Raw genomic sequence first — 19,980 nt, 5'->3', positions numbered from 1 at the left:
CTAAGGACCTCAGTGGGGTTGACAGTTGGACTGTTTGGATTTAGCGGTGGTTCCAGAGTTGCATATGGGTGATTCTTTAACTACGGGCACTATTGGCCTTGTGAACTTGAAGAGGAAAAACTTGTGAAAATATAAATTGTCACAGTGTAATACAACCCCTGGCAAAAATTATGGAATCACCGGCCTCGGAGGATGTTCATTCAGTTGTTTAATTTTGTAGAAAAAAAGCAGATCATAGACATGACACAAAACTAAAGTCATTTCAAATGGCAACTTTCTGGCTTTAAGAAACACTATAAGAAATCAGGAAAAATAATTGTGGCAGTCAGTAACAGTTACTTTTTTAGACCAAGCAGAGGGAAAAAAAATATGGACTCACTCAATTCTGAGGAATAAATTATGGAATCACCCTGTAAATTTTCATCCCCAAAACTAACACCTGCATCAAATCAGATCTGCTCGTTAGTCTGCATCTAAAAAGGAGTGATCACACCTTGGAGAGCTGTTGCACCAAGTGGACTGACATGAATCATGGCTCCAACATGAGAGATGTCAATTGAAACAAAGGAGAGGATTATCAAACTCTTAAAAGTGGGTAAATCATCACGCAATGTTGCAAAAGATGTTGGTTGTTCACAGTCAGCTGTGTCTAAACTCTGGACCAAATACAAACAACATGGGAAGGTTGTTAAAGGCAAACATACTGGTAGACCAAGGAAGACATCAAAGCGTCAAGACAGAAAACTTAAAGCAATATGTCTCAAAAATCGAAAATGCACAACAAAACAAATGAGGAACGAATGGGAGGAAACTGGAGTCAACGTCTGTAACCGAACTGTAAGAAAGCGCCTAAAGTTAATGGGATTTACATACAGAAAAGCTAAACGAAAGCCATCATTAACAGCTAAACAGAAAAAAACAAGGTTACAATGGGCTAAGGAAAAGCAATCGTGGACTGTGGATGACTGGATGAAAGTCATATTCAGTGATGAATCTTGAATCTGCATTGGGCAAGGTGATGATGCTGGAACTTTTGTTTGGTGCCGTTCCAATGAGATTTATAAAGATGACTGCCTGAAGAGAACATGTAAATTTCCACAGTCATTGATGATATGGGGCTGCATGTCAGGTAAAGGCACTGGGGAGATGGCTGTCATTACATCATCAATAAATGCACAAGTTTACGTTGATATTTTGGACACTTTTCTTATCCCATCAATTGAAAGGATGTTTGGGGATGATGAAATCATTTTTCAAGATGATAATGCATCTTGCCATAGAGCAAAAACTGTGAAAACATTCCTTGCAAAAAGACACATAGGGTCAATATCATGGCCTGCAAATAGTCCGGATCTTAATCCAATTGAAAATCTTTGGTGGAAGTTGAAGAAAATGGTCCATGACAAGGCTCCAACCTGCAAAGCTGATCTGGCAACAGCAATCAGAGAAAGTTAGAGCCAGATTGATGAAGAGTACTGTTTGTCACTCATTAAGTCCATGCCTCAGAGACTGCAAGCTGTTATAAAAGCCAGAGGTGGTGCAACAAAATACTAGTGATGTGTTGGAGCGTTCTTTTGTTTTTCATGATTCCATCATTTTTTCCTCAGAATTGAGTGAGTCCATATTTTTTTCCCTCTGCTTGGTCTAAAAAAGTAACCGTTACTGACTGCCACAATTTTTTTTCCTGATTTCTTATAGTGTTTCTTAAAGCCAGAAAGTTGCCATTTGAAATGACTTTAGTTTTGTGTCATGTCTGTGATCTGCTTTTTTTCTACAAAATTAAACAACTGAATGAACATCCTCCGAGGCCGGTGATTCCATAATTTTTGCCAGGGGTTGTATGTAAGCATAACTAGTCTAGTTTGATGATTCATAAGAGAACACACTGATATTTTAAGACAAACTGGTGTTTTTTAACAGATTTCCAAACTCAGCTTGCACAAATGTAATTTCCATCACATGTAAATATTTGTCATTTATTTTAAAATACTATGATACACATAATGTTTTTTCACTGGAAGACCAATTTCATATATAGTTTTACCTGTTTATGCCGATATTGTAAAACACATACATTTATGGATTAGGTAAATTAATTGTGATGAGGACAAAACGCGAATCTTACGTCCGCCACAACCTGAGATATAGCATTGGAATTGTAAGATACATTTCAAGGTGTAACTACTTGTGTTTTTAATTGAAGTGGAACATTATCTCACAAATTATGCAGAGGTTTTTAATGAGTGATTAGAATTTTGTAACTATTTATTTAAAAACAAATGGGTGGTGGAAATCACAAGGCTGTGTGTGCATGCGTGTGTTCGTGCTTGCATGCATGTGAGAGTGGGGGTACACATGCCCTGGTGGTTGGCTCTCTGTCAAAGGGAGACGGAGTGTGTGGGCACCATGAATTGTGTGTGTGTCAGTGAGAAGTGATCTATGAGTCGGGTGTGTAATGTGAAGGAGCATAAGGTAGTTGGGGTCTATACGTGTATTAGGTGTGAGATAATGAGGATGTGGTGCGGGAGAGCATAGACAGGATGTGATGGGGGAGCATAGACTGAGTGTGTAGAGCAGGGGCAGTCCTAGGGGCGGGCCGACCGGGCAATTGCCCAGGCAGGGGCACCACCGCGAAACCCCGACCCCAAATGACATCGCGAAAATTGCTATAAGCATGTTAATTATAGTTATAAACGTGTCAAAAATCATCTAAAAAGTGTTATTTTTACACTATTACCACATTGTTGTAATAATAACATTACTATTAGTGGTTTTTATCAGTTATTATAAGCGTTTTTCGCCATTTATTTTTTTTTGCCGGGGACGGGGCTGCCGCAAAAGGGGGCGGGGCGCTGGAGAGGGCGTTGCCCGAGGCGCAAATCATTGTATGACCGTCACTGGTGTAGACTGTGCATAGGCTGAATGTGTGGGGAGACCATGAGATGAGTGTGTGAGAGAGCAAGGGCAGTGTATGGGGATCTATGAATTGCGCCTGCACGCGTAAATGTAATTTCCACCACACCATTGTAATTTCCACCCAAGAATGCAATGTGGTGGAAATTACAATCTGACAGTATTTTGGGGAAAAATCTATGCTAACATCACATATTAGGTAAGAAGTGGTCTCTAGCATTTTGTGCATGCAGAATACATCTCTGTGCGTTAAAAAAACAACTAATTTACAAACTGAGTTGATGTTACGGCATGTTTGGAAATGACATACAATAAAAAATATTTTCATTTCAAGTGATATTTACCTTGGCTTTTCTACAAAAGTTGATGGATGAAGTCAAAATTCCCTCCATGTCAGACATGTGCTCTGATGTCACTGTTCATCTCCATAGAAACTACCCAAACAATCTTTCATACAAACTTTTTAAAGGGACATTACAGTGTTGTGGTGGAAATTACGGCAATAGTGTGGGACAACTACATTTGGTTTAAAAAATCACAACAGTTGTATGACACTTAATACCCCAATTATATTTTGATTATTTTACTGATATTTTATTCAGTGATATTTTAAAACATTAGAAAAAACGTTTTTTTACTATTCATTTTTATCATTGAAGATCAAAAGTCTGGGTGTGGGACAAGCACAAAACGGCAATATTTGCATATAATGATGCTGAAAAAAGGTGAAAAAGTCATCATAGACTACTAGAACAAATTTCTTAAAACACTTTCATTGTAAAGATAACTATAAAAGTGTGAAATTTCCCATTTTTTCTTTTTTCATAAAATATGATCAAAGGACATAAAAGTGCCCGTAGTCTAAGAATCACCCATATATAAGATGCCTAGAAGTCACTTTAGGTTTAAGAAATTCCATGCCAGCTGTAGGTAGCAGACACAAAATATTTGATATTGCTGGAACAGCCAGCAAGCCATCCTCAATTTTAACATCATCCAATGTAGTAATGGGTATTAGGTTTGCAAAGCATATCCCGCTATGATTTCTATGGGCATGTTTGCAGAAACAGGCCACAGTCTCAACTGGATAAATTTCCCTCTCTGCTACATAAACTGCACTATCACCATGCTGGATTTTCTGCACTAATTTCCCCATGAAGCTAATGGATTCCACACCCACATTTGTCATAAGCCTTGCAGGGTCTCTAATCAACTGCTCCGTGGGCTGCTGTAAAGTCCTAATGTTAGAGCTCCATCTATGTTCACAGACAAGATGGCGGCGCCTTCCCCAGTAGGGTGAAGGCTGTCTGGCATTAGCAAGCCATGGTGGCCCCAAAATGAAAGCCAGCTATCAATTAAACGAAAGCCTTGCTGTCTACAAAATTGCGCCGGCCACCTATTTAACGATGTCAGCAATGTCAAGAACATGTTTTCAGATTTAGAGTCACACTAAGTGTTACAGACAGTGTTAAAGACACAGTGTTAGAGACACTGTGTCTTTTACACAGTGTTTGAGACAAATACATGACCAGTCAAACATGTGGACATGTATTTGTCTCACATTTAGAAAGCTGTTATTTTTCTGAAGATATCAATATGTAACAGATGGACATTATACTAAGAAAATGTACCTTAAAGGGGTTGGTATCAAAACTGTGGCCAAATGGGGAAAATGCTTCTGGACCCCAGAGTTGACTGGAAGAAGCAGATTCAGACAGCTGGGGAACCCCAAGAAACGGATCACCTGAATGACGGAGGAATAAAATTTCAAAACCTTCAAACTTGTTTTATAAACACTGTGTGTTTCCATGGAGAAAGTCAACTTCATTTCCATGCAGTTATTTAAAAATCACAGAAGATCTAATTTCAGTTTTTGAGGGTTTCAGATTTTCAGTGGGTCAAAGGTTTGTGCTCCACGTGATCAAGAGGCAAATATACATTTTTAGTCAATGTGTAAGTGAACTTATGTCTGTGAGTGCTGTAGAGCAACAGACACAACAAGAGAAAACAGAGTTAAATCAAAGTGAAATGTGTCTGTTGGTCAGCAGGTGAAGAGACACAGACTCTATTTGACTTGTTTTTATTTTTGTTTGCAGCAAAACATAAACAACATTTATGCAGCAGTAACTGACATAAACAAATTCAATGCAGAGTAACTGGTGCTCTTCCCCCCGTCATCCAGCAGAGGCCACTAATAATCACTGCTGCAAAAAACCTGACTGAGCATGAACTCGTTTTAAGTCCTGGGTGTGTTTCCTGGAGTCCTCTCTGACCCGGATTGTGCTGTCAGACGTGGAATGTGTGAGCAGACCTGGAGCGCTGGCTTCTTCTGAAGGTGTGAGGACCTGATCCACTCAGGACTTCATGTTTCCTTTGCTTATACTGTTGTTCCACAAGCAGACCTCGCTGGTACTCCCTCTGTGCCTGTGCTTTGTCCCGAGCCTGCAGCTGCTGCCGAGCTGTCATCTGGGCCAACAGGTCTTCCTGGTACTGTTTACACATCTCTATGTGACTGCAAAGATGAAAGAGTGATGTTTTAAAGCAGTGCTGTCCAAAGTATTCCACAAAGGGCCAAGAGGGGGCAGGTTTTCTTTGTAGCCACTGACTCCAGCAGGTGATTTCACTGATGAACATCACTTTGAGCAGATGGGACAAGTTCATCAGTGAAATCACCTGCTGAAGTCAGTGGCTGCAAAGAAAGCCTGCCCCCTCTTGGCCCTTTCTGGAACACTTTGGATACCACTGTTTAAAAGTCTTATTCTCAGCGCTTAAACATGACAGTGTGTTTCTTCATTCACCCCATTCCTACCAGGTTACTCAAGGAAGCCCTACCGTTAATTAATGCTTTGATCTTAAATATGATCAATCTATCTTTGTTAGTTGGCTATGTACCACAGGCTTTTAAGGTGGCAGTAATTAAACCATTACTTAAAAAGCCATCACTTGACCCAGCTATCTTAGCTAATTATAGGCCAATCTCCAATCTTCCTTTTCTCTCAAAAATTCTTGAAAGGTTAGTTGTAAAACAGCTAACGGATCATCTGCAGAGGAATGGTCTATTTGAAGAGTTTCAGTCAGGTTTTAGAATTCATCATAGTACAGAAACAGCATTAGTGAAGGTTACAAATGATCTTCTTATGGCCTCAGACAGTGGACTCATCTCTGTACTTGTTCTGTTAGACCTCAGTGCTGCTTTTGATACTGTTGACCATAAAATTTTATTACAGAGATTAGAGCATGCCATAGGTATTAAAGGCACTGCGCTGCGGTGGTTTGAATCATATTTATCTAATAGATTACAATTTGTTCATGTAAATGGGGAGTCTTCTTCACAGACTAAGGTTAATTATGGAGTTCCACAAGGTTCTGTGCTAGGACCAATTTTATTCACTTTATACATGCTTCCCTTAGGCAGTATTATTAGAAAGCACTACTTAAATTTTCATTGTTATGCAGATGATACCCAGCTTTATCTATCCATGAAGCCAGAGGACACACACCAATTAGTTAAACTGCAGGAATGTCTTTCAGACATAAAGACATGGATGACCTCTAATTTCCTGCTTTTAAACTCAGATAAAACTGAAGTTATTGTACTTGGCCCCACAAATCTTAGAAACATGGTGTCTAACCAGATCCTTACTCTGGATGGCATTACCCTGACCTCTAGTAATACTGTGAGAAATCTTGGAGTCATTTTTGATCAGGATATGTCATTCAAAGCGCATATTAAACAAATATGTAAGACTGCTTTTGTTGTGTGGGCCGCTGAAGAGGAGGTACTGCTGGCCCACCACCACCAGAGGGCGCCCTGCCTGGAGTGCGGGCTCCAGGCACCAGAGGGCGCTACCGCATCATGGGAGTAATCTGGGTGACAGCTGTCACCCATCTCCAAACACAGCTGTTTCTACTCAGCACCGAGGTATATCAGGAGGACGGCGTCTCCACCTCAGTGCCGAGATATCGCCTTAAGACTGAGGTAACATTCTCTGCCTTCATATTCTGAATAACCAGCTAAGATTTGTAAACCGTTTCAGGACTGCTGACTACTAACAGCTAAATTGCTTGAATAAGTACTCACCTTCCTGCTGTATATTGTCAAGAGGTGGAGGCGGCTTCTCCCCTCTCCGTGGCTGGGTGCTGTCGCATCCACATCTGTGTGTTGTTGCTCTCTCCTGCCAGCAGTACCGGATCCGACGAGCGGAGGCAGTGGCCACCTGGGAATTCGGGACTTGGCGGTTCCAGTATTTCCGGGGGTCGGTGGCAGAGGAGATCTGGGTGGTTCCGGTTCGACTGAGACGGACGTCTCCTACCTTCGAGCCTGCCCACACGACACCAGTGGAATTCGGTGTAAACCCAAAGTGTCAATTGTTGTATTGGTTGTGCATTTTCACAACAGTAAAAATTGTTATTTACTTTCTCCATTGTCCGTTCATTGCGCCCCCTGTTGTGGGTCCGTGTTCCTACACTTTCACAACAGCTTTTTTGCATTTACGCAATATCTGTAAAATTAGAAAGGTCTTGTCTCAGAGTGATGCTGAAAACTAATTCATGCATTTATTTCCTCTAGGCTGGACTATTGTAATTCATTATTATCAGGTTGTCCTAAACGTTCCCTGAAAAGCCTTCAGTTAATTCAAAATGCTGCAGCTAGAGTACTGACGGGGACTAGAAGGAGAGAGCATATCTCACCCATATTGGCCTCTCTTCATTGGCTTCCTGTTAATTCTAGAATAGAATTTAAAATTCTTCTTCTTACTTATAAGGTTTTGAGTAATCAGGTCCCTTCTTATCTTAGGGACCTCATAGTACCATATCACCCCAATGGAGCGCTTCGCTCTCAGACTGCAGGCTTACTTGTAGTTCCTAGGGTTTGTAAGAGTAGAATGGGAGGCAGAGCCTTCAGCTTTCAGGCTCCTCTCCTGTGGAACCAGCTCCCAATTCAGATCAGGGTGTTTTATGGCTGGGGGGCCTGGCTGCCTTTTTGTTTCTGTCTTTTGTTTTTCCTTCCAGGTGGCTTGCATTTGGGACTGAGTGGCTGTGTTGCTGAGGTTATCAGGACCTCACCCTGATCACCTGCGGCTCGTCAGGACTCACAGCTGTGGTGCATCTATATGGATTGGAACATGGTGGCATTTAAGACTGGAGTATACAGTGTGTATTTGCCAGAGACTCGACCTTGTGACCAGACGGGTGAGATCGTCGTCTCGGGAGCCATCTCATCATCAGTGGATGCAGAGAACGTCCAGGGTTTGATGCACGGTCTGTGAAAGAGGAGGGGGTGAGGTCTCACGCTCGTCAGCACACTTCCTGAGGTACGTTAGATTTTGTGACTAACGTTTATACAGTCAGTAAATGTGGTGTCCCTCACACCTTATTATATTGAGCTGTACGTTAGTCATGTATCGGCTTCCACTGCAGTGGAGTTTTGTGAACTGGATGTTCCATGCCTGCAGGTTGGGAAGCTGATTAGTAATTAAGCCAGGAAGTGTTTGCTGTTTATGTACACCTTTGAGTGGTCTCTCTGTGTGTAGAGTGTGGACTCACATAATGGTTCCTTCTTTCACAGACTCGGTTTGTTGCGGCCACCTGGGGGGTGTCGGCGGGGTCCTTGGGTCCAAACGGGTTCTGGCTCCGGACCGTTAGCGCTGCTGGGAGCGCACCGTATCACCACCACGCCAGACCGCACACTCTTTTGTTGTTTTGTATCACATCACTGTTATGTATTAAATTCAGTTAGCCTTTGTACCGTGCTCTGCTTATTTCATACTGGGTCCTTCAAACGCTGGTCGGTTCTCCGAGCTGCGTCCGACACATAACACAGGGAGACAGACACCCTCTCTACTTTTAAGATTAGGCTTAAAACTTTCCTTTTTGCTAAAGCTTATAGTTAGGGCTGGATCAGGTGACCCTGAACCATCCCTTAGTTATGCTGCTATAGACTTAGACTGCTGGGGTTCCCATGATGCACTGAGTGTTTCTTTCTCTTTTTGCTCTGTATGCACCACTCTGCATTTAATCATTAGTGATTGATCTCTGCTCCCCTCCACAGCATGTCTTTTTCCTGATTCTCTCCCCTCAGCCCCAACCAGTCCCAGCAGAAGACTGCCCCTCCCTGAGCCTGGTTCTGCTGGAGGTTTCTTCCTGTTAAAAGGGAGTTTTTCCTTCCCACTGCCGCCAAGTGCTTGCTCACAGGGGGTCGTTTTGATCGTTGGGGTTTTTCCGTAATTATTGTATGGCTTTTGCCTTACAATATAAAGCGCCTTGGGGCAACTGTTTGTTGTGATTTGGTGCTATATAAATAAAATTGATTTGATTTGATTTCTCAAACTTTGTAGAAATCGCACCGTGTCTTCTCCTCCTTGTCGGAGAGTTTGAGCTCTGTTATGGTTCTGTGCAGCTCCTCCCTCTCCTGGACAAGCTGATCCTGTTTCTGCTTCTTTAGATCCACTGGAAAACACACAGATAACCCATGTAAAGAAGCTGTGTAGCAGCAGCTGCTCACGTACAAAGACCTCGGTCTCACATTTGTGTTGAATCTGCAGGGAGCGTGTTTCCATCACATCTTTCATCAGGAGCTTCCTGGCCTCCTGCTGCAGCTGATGCTCTTTCTCCCTTTCAGCCCAAAGCTCTCGGAGGTTTTCCTCAAAAAGCTGCTCCACCTTCTCCTCCTGCCTCTTCTGCTTCGCCAGCTCCTCCACCAAGTACTGCTGATACCGCCGCTGCTCTTCATGCAACGCAATCTGAGAAAAAGACACAAAACAAGTATTCTGATCTGGTTCCACGACAAACTGGAGGTGGATCATGACTGGATCTGAATTCAGATTAAGAAGGTGTGAATCCAGGTTCCACAGGGCCAAAAGGGGAGCAGTGATGTGCGGGATTCGAACCCTTACCCGCCCCCCGTCCCAGCAGAAAATAAACCCTTCTTGAGTTTCAAGTCTTCAGCAAAAATGCAGTGATCAAGCTGTCTGTCCCACTGAACCATGACCCTCTAAGGTCCAGGTGGGCGTCCCTCTGATGACAGAGAAAAACACCTGATGACAGATTTATGATGAAGAGATTTCTGCTGTGTGGACAGAAACATGATCCTTATTAAATGCTTATGAGAGATGTAACGGCTCAGACAAGGACACATTCTGTCAGGTTGTGAAGAAGGCTGTTTGTGGTCTGAGTTCATCAGCTTGAATCTTCTTTTCTCTGAGGTCAGAACAGAAATGAGCTGCTGCCTCTGTCATGAACACCCTCATTCCTTTCTTTTTTCGTGTGTCCAACCAATACGGAACTTTTGCCAACTGATGATGTCACAGTCCTGCCTCTCTAACCCTGCAAGACGTCATAGAGCACAAGAAAAAGTTTAAATGAATTTTCTGACTGAGCGAGCCGGTGTCTCCTGCTCATAATGGACCAAACCTTGTTGTTGGTTTAACAGACTTTTTTTTTTTGTCTTGGATGATCCTTCATGGGATTTATTTTCTTCACCAGCAGAATGCTGGAGAGACAAAGGATGGCTGTGGTTGAATGCTGATGTGAATAAAGAGTAAAATAAGTAAATTTTTCTTCTTCTCTACTGTCCTCCTCCAAGGGACTTCTTTAAAAAGACCTCTGCCATTCCTTTATTCACAAGCAGGTTCCAACCATAAGGAATAAAAGCATTTCCAGACATCATCTTCTTAAACAAGGGCATCTGATGTGGACAAGTTTTCAGCTGTGATGATGAATATGGCTGAAAGGACAAAACACAACAGATTGACAGGCTTTAAAAGTTTAACTTCTGCTGCTACTGTTGTGTGTTGGGGGGTGTGGCTGGATGTTTTGGTGTTCTTTTCTTTTCTTTGCTCTTCAGGTGGCATGGAAACTGATTCTTCTGTGGAGAAGGTGCTGGCTGAAGAGTCCTCACCCTCATCAACATCATGTGTAGCACCTGTGTCTGGTGCTCACATGCAACCTTAAAGACTTTCAGCTGAAGCAGATAATTGGATGGCGTTCTGCATTTAAGTCATGTGTGATTCAAGCAGAACTGCCGGGAACTCGACCTTGTGATGTTCGTTTGTGAGACGCTGAGGACCGCGCCTGGGTTTGACACATCGAGCCGTGAAGCAGGGAAGGGTGAGGACACATGCTGTCAGCACACATTAAAGGTGATTAAGTGTTCGACTAATTGTTGATAGTGGCTTGGTGTTTTGTTACACAGTATACTTGAATTGTGATGAGAATTGTGCAGCTCGCTTCTCACTGCTGTGGCGTGCGGATAAGTGATCCTCCACCTGTTGTGAGAAGCTGCTCATTTGCATAAAGTTAAAAAAGATACAGACCTGAATGTGTTGCTGATAGCGTGTGTCTTTTGAAAGATATTGTTGTAACTGCTGACTTACCTCACCTCTTCTTTGCTTCACAGAGAGTCAGTTTGTCGTGTCCACCTGGGGGGTGTTTGGCGGTGGTAGTGAGTCCAGGAGCGCTGGGCTTTGATCCTTGCGGGCGCTGGAGAGCGTGCCAACAGTCACTCCACCAGAAGGACGCTATTTTTGTTTTTACACTTTTTATGCACAGCGGGTGTAATAAATATATTGTTTTTGGAACCGCTTTTCTGGTTATTTGTAGCGCTGGGTTCCGTCTGACGCAGGTCCGCTCCTCAACCCGCGTCGACACATAACAGCTACACTGTAGCTTGGTTAGCTTAGCTCCTTCCACTGCACTGAAAAAGAGAATGTTTGAACCAACTTAAAAAAGTGTTATAATTTGTAAAAACCAGAATGAATTAAGTTGTCTGAACATAAGTTTGAAAGTTAAATCAACTCTAACTTATAAACTTAAGTTCAAACAACTTAATTAATTCAGGTTTTTTACAAATTGTAACACTTTTTTTTAAGTTGGTTGAAACATTCTCTTTTTTCAGTGTGGTATGTACACAGTGCACAAGCTTTACATGCATGCTCCTCACCTTCTCCGCTTTTTGGTGGGAGTGTCATAGCACCACCTACAGGCCTGGCATAAACTACAGCATTTTCAGTTGTTTTCAATCCCTTAGGTCTGTATGCAGATATTTCTTGAAACAGTGGCGTGTTGACAGAACACTTTTTGAAAAGGGCAAAGAACAAAATCATATCCGTTTCCATGTGGACAAGGCCTTAGAATTCTCCCTGTGTACACTTTCACCACACGGACTGCCGTAACTGTAGAAGCAGACCTTTGCCTGCACTCTGAGTTTCTCGTGTCGTTCCTTACAAAGGGTTCTCCAGCCGTGCTCAACTCTTTGCACAGGTAGGACATGCCCCCAATCAGCTCACACCCTCTACATCTGCTGTGAAGACGTGTCTAAATCATACATTATTTATTCCAGGGGTTTTATAAAGCTGGAAATTGGGATGCTGTCGCTATTTTTGGCTTGTAGCCCCTTCTTTTGGCTGCACCCCCTTTGCCAAAGTGCAGATTTTTTTAAGCGTTACTCCAAGCATACACTCCCCCCCCCCACCCGCCCCCAGCAACTGATTCTTCCGTAAATGCACACGCAACACTGATGGCAGGAAATAGCAAGTCCCTTCATAATAAATAGCATATCAGTCACTCCCTCATCTTCGACCGCTTATCCAGGATCAGGTTGTTGGGGGCCTCGCGCTCTATGACTGCTGGGATAGGCTCCAGCCCCCCGGGACCCTTAACTGGATTAAGCGGTTGAAGATGAGTGTGTGTGATTAACAGTAATCTTATCAAACAGACATGTAGGTTGTGATAGAAATTTGGGGTAAACACAAACAAAAGGTGAAAACATGCAAAAAAAAACAAATAACACACATATTAACCAGTACAACTAAATTTGTGTGTATGTGTGTGTGTTTGGGGGGGGGCATAAAAAAAACCTCCAGAATGCATCCTTGAAAATCAAAAACACAAAATATTCTGGGCACCCCGAGCAGCCCCCAGACACCGTGCCAACAAAGGTCCATGAAGAAATGAGCACCTCCTTTTCTGATCCTGACTATGGGCCTGATTGTTGTTGTTGTTTCGGCCCTTCAAGAATACTCGAAATGCCCCATTTTGACCTCAAATTTTCAAAAAGGTCACCCTTCTGCACCATCCCCACCGCTCCCTCACATCTGGTGTGTCACCCCCTTGCTAAATTTTCATAGAATAACGTTTGTATTCTTGTGGATGAAATCACTGAGAACTAATGCGGTCCACACACACAGATATGTCTCTCAGAGACATGTCTATGTGTGGTGAGGACTGCACACACAGACATGGTGAGATTGAGTGAATTCTGACTGTAATTACGTCAGTAACTCTGAGGATGTTTCGTGTCTCATTCAGACGCTGACACTGGGACTAAAGGCGGGTTGGGACTGACTGTGCCGACCTTCCTCTCAGCAGCTTCCTGCTGCTCATCAGCTTGTCCTTCCTGAAGCTGCTGCAGGATGCTCCGTTCCAGATCCAGCTCTTTTCGCCGCTCACTGTCCACTTGCTTGTTATTCAGCCGTGAGCACAGATCCAGCTGTCTGCGTCTCATCCGCTGAGCGTGGAGTCGCTCGTGCTGCACTCGCTCATCCATCAGCTGCTGCACCTCTCTCTCCTTTGCCTGGAAAACACAGAAAACAAACAAGAAAAAGCTTCATTCTCCTCACAGCAAGAACACTGCTGAGAGAAAAGCTTCATTCACCTCAGAGCAAAAACACTGCTGAGAAAAAAGCTTCATTCACCTCAGAGCAAAAACACTGCTGAGAAAATGCTTCATTCAATTAAGAAGAAAACTATTGAGGAAAAGCTTAATTCACCTCAGTGCAAAACACTATTGAGGAAAAGCTTCATTCACCTCAATGCAAAAACACTGCTGAGAAAAGGCTTCATACACATAAGAGCAAAACACTGCTGAGAAAAAGCTTCATTCACCTAAGAGCAACACTATTGAGGAAAAGCTTCGTTCACCTCAGTGAAAAAACTGCTGAGAAAAAGCTTCATTCAACTCAGTGTAAAACACTGCTGAGAAAATGCTTCATTCACCTAAGAGCAACACTACTGAGGAAAAGCTTCATTCACCTCAGTGCAAAAACACTGAGAACGCTTCATTCACCTAAGAGCAACACTATTGAGGAAAAGCTTCATTCACCAAAGAGCAACACTACTGAGGAAAAGCTTCATTCAGCTCAGTGCAAAAGCACTGCTGAGAAAAAGCTTCATTCACCAAAGGGCAAAAACACTGCTGAGAAAAAGCTTCATTCACCTAAGAGCAACAGTATTGAGGAAAAGCTTCATTCACCTAAGAGCAACACTACTGAGGAAAAGCTTCATTCACCCCAGAGCAAAAACACTGCTGAGAAAATGCTTCATTCACCGAAGAGCAACACTATTGAGGAAAAGCTTCATTCACCCAAGAGCAACACTGCTGAGAAAAAGCTTCATTCACCTCAGTGAAAAAACAATGAGAAAAAGTTTCATTCACCTAAGAGCAACACTATTGAGGAAAAGCTTCATTCACCTAAGAACAACACTATTGAGGAAAAGCTTCATTCACCTCAGTGCAAAAACTGCTGAGAAAATGCTTCATTCACCTCAGTGAAAAAACACTGCTGAGAAAAAGCTTCATTCACCAACTACACTATTGAGAAAAAGCTTCATTCACCTCAGTGCAAAAACACTGCTGAGAAAACGCTTCATTCACCCCAGAGCAAAAACACTGCTGAGAAAAAGCTTCATTCACCTCAGTGCAAAAAACAATGAGAAAAAGCTTCATTCACCTAAGAGCAACACTGTTGAGGAAAAGCTTCATTCACCTCAGTGAAAAAACAATGAGGAAAAGCTTCATTCACCTCAGTGCAAAAACACTGAGAAAAAGCTTCATTCACCTCAGTGCAAAAACACTGCTGATTCACCCAAGAGCAACACGATTGAGGAAAAGCTTCATTCACCTAAGAGCAACACTATTGATGAAAAGCTTCATTCACCTAAGAGCAACACTGTTGAGGAAAAGCTTCATTCACCTCAGTGAAAAAACAATGAGGAAAAGCTTCATTCACCTCAGTGCAAAAACACTGCTGAGAAAAAGCTTCATTCAACTCAGTGCAAAAACTGTTGAGGAAAAGCTTCATTCACCTCAGTGAAAAAACACTGCTGAGAAAAAGCTTCATTCACCTAAGAGCAACACTATTGAGGAAAAGTTTAATTCACCTCAGTGCAAAACACTGCTGAGAAAATGCTTCAGTCACCGAAGAGCAACACGATTGAGAAAAAGCTTCATTCACCTCAGTGCAAAAACTGCTGAGAAAATACTTCATTCACCTCAGTGAAAGAACACTGCTGAGAAAAAGCTTCATTCACCTAAGAGCAACACTACTGAGGAAAAGCTTCATTCACCTCAGTGCAAAACACTGCTGAGAAAAAGCTTCATTCACCTCAGTGAAAAAACACTACTGAGAAAAAGCTTCATTCACCTAAGAGCAACACTATTGAGGAAAAGCTTCATTCACCCAAGAGCAACACTGCTGAGGAAAAGCTTCATTCACCAACCACACTGCTGAGAAAAAGCTTCAGTCACCTCAGTGAAAAAACAATGAGAAAAAGTTTCATTCACCTAAGAACACTATTGAGGAAAAGCTTCATTCACCCCACAGCAACACTGCTGAGAAAAAGCTTCATTAACCTCAATGAAAAAACACTGCTGAGGAAAAGCTTCATTCACAAACCACACTATTGAGAAAAAGCTTCATTCACCTCAGTGAAAAAACACTGCTGAGGAAAAGCTTCATTCACCTCAGTGAAAAAACAATGAGAAAAAGTTTCATTCACCTAAGAACAACACGATTGAGGAAAAGCTTCATTCACCCAAGAGCAACACTATTGAGGAAAAGCTTCATTCACCAACCACACTATTGAAAAAAGCTTCATTCACCTCAGTGCAAAAACTGCTGAGAAAATGCTTCATTCACCTCAGTGAAAAAACACTGCTGAGAAAAAGCTTCATTCACCAACTACACTATTGAGAAAAAGCTTCATTCACCTCAGTGCAAAAACACTGCTGAGAAAACGCTTCATTCACCTAAGAGCAACACTATTGAGGAAAAGCTTCATTCACCTCAGTGCAAACACTGCTGAGAAAATGCTTCATTCACCGAAGAGCAACACTATTGAGGAAAAGCTTCATTCACCACAGTGAAAAAACAATGAGGAAAAGCTTCATTCACCTCAGTGCAAAAACACTGCTGATTCACCCAAGAGCAACACGATTGAGGAAAAGCTTCATTCACCTAAGAGCAACACTATTGACGAAAAGCTTCATTCACCTCAGTGCAAAAACACTGCTGATTCACCCAAGAGCAACACGATTGAGGAAAAGCTTCATTCACCTAAGAGCAACACTATTGACGAAAAGCTTCATTCACCTCAGTGCAAAAACACTGCTGAGAAAAAGCTTCATTCACCTCAGTGCAAAAACACTGCTGATTCACCCAAGAGCAACACGATTGAGAAAAAGCTTCATTCATCTAAGAGCAACACTATCGAGGAAAAGCTTCATTCACCCCAGAGCAAAAACAGTGCTCAGAAAAAGCTTCATTCACCTCAGTGCAAAAAACAATGAGAAAAAGTTTCATTCACCCCAGAGCAAAAACACTGCTGAGAAAAAGCTTCATTCACCTCAGTGAAAAAACACTACTGAGAAAAAGCTTCATTCACCTAAGAGCAACACTGCTGAGAAAAAGCTTCATTCACCTCAGTGAAAAAACAATGAGAAAAACTTTCATTCACCTCAGTGCAAAAACACTGCTGAGAAAACGCTTCATTTGCCTCAGTGCAAAAACAGCTGCGAAAATGCTTCATTCACCTAAGAGCAACAGTATTGAGGAAAAGCTTCATTCACCTCAGTGCAAAACACTGCTGAGAAAAAGCTTCATTCACTTAATAGCAACACTACTGAGGAAAAGCTTCATTCACCTCAGTGAAAAAACAATGAGAAAAAGCTTCATTCACCTCAGTGCAAAAACACTGCAGAGAAAAAGCTTCATTTGCCTCAGTGCAAAAACACTGCTGAGAAAAAGCTTCATTCACCTCAATGCAAAAACACTGCTGAGAAAATGCTTCATTCACCTAAGAGCAACAGTATTGAGGAAAAGCTTCATTCACCTAAGAGCAACACTACTGAGGAAAAGCTTCATTCACCTCAGTGCAAAAGCACTGCTGAGAAAAAGCTTAATTCACCAAAGAGCAAAAACACTGCTGAGAAAATGCTTCATTCACCTAAGAGCAACAGTATTGAGGAAAAGCTTCATTCACCTCAGTGCAAAACACTGCTGAGAAAAAGCTTCATTCACCCAAGAGCAACACTATTGAGGAAAAGCTTCATTCACCCCAGAGCAAAAACACTGCTGAGAAAAAGCTTCATTCACTTAATAGCAACACTACTGAGGAAAAGCTTCATTCACCTCAGTGTAAAACACTGATGAGAGAAAGCTTCATTCACCTAAGAGCAACACTGCTGAGGAAAAGCTTCATTCACCTCAGTGCAAAAGCACTGCTGAGAAAATGCTTCATTCACCTAAGAGCAACAGTATTGAGGAAAAGCTTCATTCACCTCAGTGCAAAACACTGCTGAGAAAAAGCTTAATTCACCTCAGTGCAAAAACACTGCTGAGAAAACGCTTCATTCATCTAAGAGCAACACTATTGAGGAAAAGCTTCATTCACCCAAGAGCAACACTATTGAGGAAAAGCTTCATTCACCCCAGAGCAAAAACACTGCTGAGAAAAAGCTTCATTCACTTAATAGCAACACTACTGAGGAAAAGCTTCATTCACCTCAGTGCAAAAACACTGCTGAGAAAATGCTTCATTCACCTCAGTGCAAAAACTGCTGAGAAAATGCTTCATTCACCTAAGAGCAACAGTATTGAGGAAAAGCTTCATTCACCTAAGAGCAACACTACTGAGGAAAAGCTTCATTCACCTCAGTGCAAAAGCACTGCTGAGAAAAGGCTTCATTCACCAAAGAGCAAAAACACTGCTGAGAGAAAGCTTCATTCACCTAAGAGCAACACTATTGAGGAAAAGCTTCATTCACCTCAGTGTAAAACACTGCTGAGAGAAAGCTTCATTCACCTAAGAGCAACACTATTGAGGAAAAGCTTCATTCACCTCAGTGCAAAAGCACTGCTGAGAAAAAGCTTCATTCACCAAAGGGCAAAAACACTGCTGAGAAAAAGCTTCATTCACCTAAGAGCAACACTATTGAGGAAAAGCTTCATTCACCTAAGAGCAACACTATTGAGGAAAAGCTTCATTCATCTCAGTGAAAAAACAATGAGAAAAAGTTTCATTCACCTCAGTGCAAAAACACTGCTGAGAAAAAGCTTCATTCACCTCAGTGCAAAAACACTGCTGAGAAAATGCTTCATTCACCTCAGTGCAAAAACACTGCCGAGAAAAAGCTTAATTTGCCTCAGTGCAAAAACACTACTGAGAAAAAGCTTGGTACCCAAGGATCCATCGGAAGAGACCTGGTACCCAAGGATCCTCTGAGACACCTGGTAACCAAAGATCCTCTGAGAGCCCTGGTACCCAAGGATCCTCAGAAGAGACCTGGTACCCAAGGATCCTCTCAAGAGCCCTGGTACCCAAGGATCCTCTCAAGAGCCCTGGTACCCAAGGATCCTCTAAGAGACCTAGTACCCAAGGATTCTCTGAGAGCCCTGGTACCCAAGGTCCTCTGAGTGACCTGGTACCCAAGACTCAGACTGATATCTGGGCCGTAATTAAGTGGTGGATTCATTTGAAAAAGTCGGGTGAGCCGTGTGTTTGTGACAGAACTCACCAGGTGCAGCGCCTCCTCCTCTTTCAGGTGTCTCTCCTGCTCGTGCCGCTTCTGGCTGTCCTCCATCTGGGCTCTGAGGAAGTCCAGCTGTTCCAGGTTCCTCTGCCGCTGCTCCTGGACTTGGCGCTGGTTTCGCTCCTCTTTAGCATGCTGGTCTGCATCCCACAGCTTGGCGAAAAGCTGCGCCTCCTTCTGCTGCTGCTGCTGCAGCTCCCGTCTGGTTTGCATTTGTGCTGCTCGCTGCAGGCAGAGATCTTCCTCCGTGCGTTTGGTCTGGATGTGTCGAAGCTCCTCACACTGCTCCCTGAAAACCATTCAGACCTCAGACCTGATTCATGCAGACGCTGGCTGAGTTTCTGAACAGCAGATTTTCTGCTCTACTTCATGCATCCCTGCATTCAAGAACTGAAACACATTCCAGAAAAATCTGGACTTAATGTGATACTAATGATGTAAAATAAGGATAATGCTGATCGTTGAAACAGGCAACTGTGATCATGAAGAATCAGGGAAATGCAAAGAGAGCCTGTGAGGATCAAAGACAGGAAGAAGGACCTCAACAAAGAGAGTCTGTGAGGATCAAAGACAGGAAGAAGGACCTCAACAAAGAGAGTCTGTGAGGAGCAAAGACACAAAGAGGATCTCAGCAAAAAGAGTCTGTGAGGAGCAAAGACAGGAACAAGGATCTCAACAAAGACACTCTGTGAGGAGCAAAGACACGAAGAGGACCGACCTCACCAAAGAGAGTCTGTGAAGAGCAAAGACAGGAAGAAGGATATCAATAAAGAGTTTGTGAGGATCAAAGACAGGAAGAGGACCTCAACAAAGAGAGTCTGTGAGGAGCAAAGACGAGAAGAAGGATCTCAACAAGGAGAATGAGTGAGGAGCAAAGACAGGAAGAAGGATCTCAACAAAGAGAGTCTGTAAAGAGCAAAGACAGGAAGAGGACCTCAGCAAAGAGAGTTTGTGAAGAGCAAAGGCAGGATGAAGGATATCAACAAAGACTCTGTGAGGATCAAAGACAAGCAGAAAACTTAAAGAAAGAAAGAGCCTGTGAGGATCAATGACAGGAAGAGGACCTCAGCAAAGAGAGTTTGTGACGATCAAAGGCAGGAACAGGACTGACCTCACCAAAGAGAATCTGTGAGGAGCAAAGTGTTGGGAAGGTGTAGTGACACGGACCCACAACAGGGGGCGGCAATGAACGGACAATGGATGAGCCAAAAAGTAACAATTTAATGTTGTGAATTGCACAACGGAATACAGACAATTGC

At 42.7% G+C, this 19,980-nt stretch overlaps 1 protein-coding gene across 1 annotated transcript in view; it reads right to left on the bottom strand.

The window, feature by feature from the left end:
• Positions 1 to 4,885: 4,885 nt before the first annotated feature.
• The window catches only part of cfap53 (cilia and flagella associated protein 53), a 33,303-nt gene continuing 18,208 nt past the window's right edge, over positions 4,886 to 19,980 (bottom strand). The window contains exons 4-8 of the mRNA XM_034191846.1: positions 18,707 to 19,010; positions 13,268 to 13,486; positions 9,440 to 9,656; positions 9,261 to 9,363; positions 4,886 to 5,425 (exon numbers count right to left, since the gene is read on the bottom strand). Of these exons, the coding sequence (XP_034047737.1) occupies positions 5,200 to 5,425; positions 9,261 to 9,363; positions 9,440 to 9,656; positions 13,268 to 13,486; positions 18,707 to 19,010 (1,069 nt within the window). The 3' untranslated portion in view covers positions 4,886 to 5,199. The remainder of the gene's footprint in view (positions 5,426 to 9,260; positions 9,364 to 9,439; positions 9,657 to 13,267; positions 13,487 to 18,706; positions 19,011 to 19,980) is intronic.

The sequence above is a fragment of the Thalassophryne amazonica genome, chromosome 17 (genome assembly GCF_902500255.1).
Source record: "Thalassophryne amazonica chromosome 17, fThaAma1.1, whole genome shotgun sequence".
Lineage (NCBI taxonomy): Eukaryota > Metazoa > Chordata > Actinopteri > Batrachoidiformes > Batrachoididae > Thalassophryne > Thalassophryne amazonica.
Note: the sequence above shows the minus strand (reverse complement) of the source record. Positions and strands in the feature narration are given on the sequence as shown.